The 4,587-nt window shown below is 37.1% G+C and overlaps 1 protein-coding gene across 1 annotated transcript; it reads right to left on the reverse strand.

The window, feature by feature from the left end:
* Positions 1-1,843: 1,843 nt before the first annotated feature.
* Positions 1,844-4,251, reverse strand: LOC136840912 (SCAN domain-containing protein 3-like). Its single transcript, XM_067107875.1, has 2 exons — positions 4,046-4,251; positions 1,844-3,725 (listed from the first exon to the last, which is right to left on the reverse strand). The coding sequence occupies exon 2, from the start codon at positions 3,717-3,719 to the stop codon at positions 1,944-1,946; it is 1,776 nt and encodes a 591-aa protein (XP_066963976.1). The 5' UTR covers positions 3,720-3,725; positions 4,046-4,251; the 3' UTR covers positions 1,844-1,943.
* Positions 4,252-4,587: the final 336 nt, after the last annotated feature.

Consider the following 4,587-nt stretch of genomic DNA (forward strand, 5'->3'; position numbering starts at 1 on the left):
GACCATGTACGATAATTTTGTTGATAATTATTGTACAATATACAATATGTAATAATGAGAATCTGGCACCCCTGGTGAAATCCAGAGGAGGCACGCTTCAGATCTAGAAAAAGATTAAAATGAGGTGGCAAATGGCAACCCTGGATTTTAGTAACCTAGTGACAGCGTTTGAGTGAGAATGTATTACAGTGTTCTCCTGAAATGTTAAAATCTCCAAGGGTTTTGTTATTTTAATGATGAAAGAGAACACAAAACCACTTCATTAAGCACTACACTTTATACACACGTCACTTTAGGTCACTATGAGAACAGTTAATAGCATGGTAAATTAATAATCAAACTTTCCTTCACCAACACACACCATTCCATGACTTTCATGGTTTCACATTCACAAGGTAACGTTGTCACTATTTTCCTGTTTCTTAAACACACTAAGCCATATCGTATAACTATTAATGCCTTATCAAAAGTTCGCAGAATGAAACCGTTTTCTTTCTATTACCCTTAGAGTATTAGCCACAAAAATAAATATAATAAACAAGGAGAACTGAGAGCAGACCGTCAACTGTCTGCTTGGTGTGTTTCCTCTTCGCTTCAGCAGTATAGCCAGAACACAGAACATTGCAAACTTGCAATATGCTGAGCATAACATTATCTTATTATTATACTGTAATTATACATTCAGTTTCTATTATCACACTTTACAATTTCCTTACTGACTACTGTTCCTAATTACGTTATTTTTCATCCTTGGTTTCTACGCCTATGTGTATTTTCAAGCTCAGAATATTCAAAAAAGGTGGTAATATTGGGCGCCATCTTGGATTATGCTACTTACAAGCTGTTGATCTTCTAAATACCTATTCTATTATAATTCTTATACCTGAAAACATAGGATAGCCACCAAGTTTATGTTTGTATCTCGTCTAGAAACAAAGTTATGAAAAAATTGAAAATAACAGCCATTTTGGACGCCAGCTTGAATTTCAAAGGTTGCACAGGGGATACCAGGAACTTTTAGTATGTCATTCTATGTATGTTCCTGCATCTATCCTGAAAAATCAGCTTGTTACCAGCTATGTCCAGGTTTTGGGTCAAAATTGACTAATACTCTTGGACTATTATGTATCTTTGTTCATTCGGGTGTTTGAATATAGATTTTCATAATTTTCCTTTTAATATTTCCTTCTAGGAATGAATAATAATAATAATAATAATAATAATAATAATAATAATAATAATAATAATAATAATAATAAAGTATCAATTTGTATTGCGATACTTTGTACAAAACAGTGCATCACATAATTAGTGAGAAATTGTGTTTTTTAGACATTAAAGAGTAGTCCCTTTGCAAAATAACCCTAATACTCTTTTCTTGCTTATAGTTACACTTATCCGTTTTAGCTCTTAAGAAAAGTTATAGCATTCACCTTTATCACACAAATGAAATATGTTACTATTCAGTGAAACTCATATGAAAGTGGCACCGCATATAAAGTATCACGGATAGAATTTTAAAGTAAGGCCGCTGAATGCATCACCCAGTGACCTTTTAATAAACAGGAAGTGGGAAGTACGTTGGATCAAACAAGCCTCCATTATTTGTGTATTAGACCACTGTTTCTCAACCTTTTTCTGGTGGTGGCCCCCTTCAATCCAGTGCAAGTTGTTGTGGCCCCTCCATGCCAACTCTGAGTTCTTACCCTCCCCCCCCCCACACACACACACCCGCCTTCCGTCCATCACCTTAATACGCCTAGGGAAGGTATATTAATGGTTCTAGTTTGAGTAGTACCATGTACTCAAAACACTAATTTCAGGCATGAATCAAATACCAATATTAATTGGAAAAATATTTTATTTGAACACTTATCTATTTACAAAAGGAATAAAAAAACAAGGAATACATGTAGGTACAATTGGCTTTATCTTGAAAGGTTTCAGTGGGATCCCTGTGACTGATGCAAGGCTGCCAACTTGTCAATGTTTGGCTTGAAAGCTGTCAGAGAGAGACGTAAATCGCCTCTTTTTTCTATGTCAAGGCGATTTCGTGTCTTTGACAGCAGGTACATCACCCGACTGAAACCAGTCTCAACCAAGTAAGACGTGGGAAAGGCAAGTAAGAGCAACTTCACATCTTTCCAGAGTATTGGGTACTTCTTATACACATCTTGATTCATCCACAGCTTCTGGTGTCCTCCACGCTTGAACCTTGCTTGAGCTGTTGTGTTATTCTGAAGTTCAATGAGACTTTCTTGTAGGGTGACATCAACTTCAGATACATCAGCAATGAAGGGATCCACAGACCAGTGTGGCACAGTCATTTGGAGTAGGTCAGAGAAGCGAGTGTCCATATCATTATGCAACTGCTTCAGATGGTCAACATACACTGCTAGGTCATCATCAAGCAGATCGGTGGATATAACTGCTAAGGAAGGAAACTGTGCAAACTCTCGTCTTCCAAGGTTCAACCAGAACAGCTTGAGTTTCCCTTTAAATGTAGTAATTGCCTCCTTGCAGGAAAACATGGTGGAGTTATTTCCTTGAAGCTCTTTGTTCAGAACATTTAGCTTTTCAAATATGTCAGACAGGTAGAAGATGTCACTCTTTGCATCAACAAGTTTCTGTCCAAGTTCTGTCCCACTAAAGAAAGAGATGACACTGTCCCAAAGTGCAACAAAACGGTTCAGGCAATTACCTTTAGAAAGCCACCTGACTTCTGTGTGCAACACAAGTTTTTCAAATTCTTCATTGTTCTTTTCACATAATTGCTGAAAGAGGCGATCTTTCAGTGCACTACTTTTTATCAAGTTGACAGCCTTGATAACATGCCCAAGTGCTTCATGAAGACGTCCTGCTAGGTTTTTGGCAACCAGGTGCTGCCGGTGAACAACACAGTGCACACAAACGACATTAGGAACAGCTTTTTTTAAGTAAGCACTGAATCCCCGATACCTTCCTATCATAGCAGCAGCGCCATCTGTTGCACAAGCCACAATGTTCTTGAGTGGAATGTTGTTCTCCTCAAAATAGACCTCAAGTTTTTTGAAGATGGATTCTCCTTTAGTGTCAGTCGTTAATTTCAATGCGAAAAGCATTTCTTGACATATTTCATCTACATCAAGAAACCTCACAAATGCCATCAAAAGAGCAGAATTATCAGGTAAAGTTGATTCGTCGAGTTGAAGCGAGAAATCATTCACCTGCAGTTTTGAGATTAATTGGTTTTCAACATCAGCTGCCATCTCATCAATACGGCGTGATACTGAGGAGTTGCTCAGAGGAATAACACTAGTTACCTCTTGTGGACTCTGATTCATGACTGTTGAAAGCACTACAGCCACTGCCGGCATGATCAGAGATTCACCGATAGTATGAGGCTTACCTGCTTTTGCAATCAAATTTGCTATCTTGTAAGAAGCCAACATCCCTCTGTCTACTTTTGCCACTTTTTGGGTAAACATATGATTCACTGTCATCCTTCCTTGGAACTCATCACGTAATTTCTTGAAGAAATCTAGCGGCTTGTCTTTCTTGTCTTTATGTGCAGTCTCCAGATGCTTTTTCAGTTTGCTGGGACGCATACTTTCATTTGAGAGTGAGGTCATACACAGCAGGCACATAGGCATTGTAGTATTTTGTGGAGATTCAATGAATCCAAAAGCAAGATATTCGACAGAATACTGTCTGCATTTTTTCTTAGCTGGACTGGTCATGCTTATCTAAAATAAAAAACAAACAAAACTCATTAAAACTCAGTACCGCTATTATTGTCTGGGAAATCATTGCCCTCCACATATTCAAACAAGCAAATAAAAAAGCAAAAGTTATTAGCCATAAAAGATACTCTTACCCCTCCCTCAATAACAAATAAAGTGAATAGATAAATAAAATTCATGACAAGTATGTGTGTGTGTGTACTGAGTGTACATGAAAGAGACTGTGTATGTAAGTATAAATGTATGTTTGTACACTGTATGTAAGTATAAATGTATGTTTGTATGTACATACGTATGTGGATATAAAGTTATCTTTCACAAACCTCTTTGGTAGAACTTAAATCAAGTCTCTTCCTCAAAAAGTCTATGTTAAACTGAAAGACGGATCTATTATTGAAGAAGAAACAATATAACGGTTATATTATAACCCATATACCGTTGCTGTTAAAATTGTTTATAAACATCTTAATGGTTGTCGTTCGGAAGTTTACCAGTCAGCATAATCTTTGATAGTTCAGTCTTTTACCACTCTGCCTGCTAGAGAGAGGAGAGGAGAGAGAGAGAGAGAGAGAGAGAGAGAGAGAGAGAGAGTTAATGGTTTTTGTCAAGGGTCATAGTTCAGCCTTTTACCACTCTGCCAGCTAGAGAGAGAGAGAGAGAAAGAGATTATTGAATATTTCACTGTCTGCAAAAAATTACCTGGTATATTGAATTGAATGATGTTCAAACTAAACTCAAGCATATTAATGATTTATTTCAAAATATTACACATTTATATATTTTGTGGGTCCTAAATTTTCTGTAGCCCCCATGGCCCCCATTTTTCAAATTTTGCCTTGTGGCCCCTGAAAAAATCTCATGGTTT

This window comes from Macrobrachium rosenbergii, chromosome 8 (genome assembly GCF_040412425.1).
Source record: "Macrobrachium rosenbergii isolate ZJJX-2024 chromosome 8, ASM4041242v1, whole genome shotgun sequence".
Classification (NCBI taxonomy): domain Eukaryota; kingdom Metazoa; phylum Arthropoda; class Malacostraca; order Decapoda; family Palaemonidae; genus Macrobrachium; species Macrobrachium rosenbergii.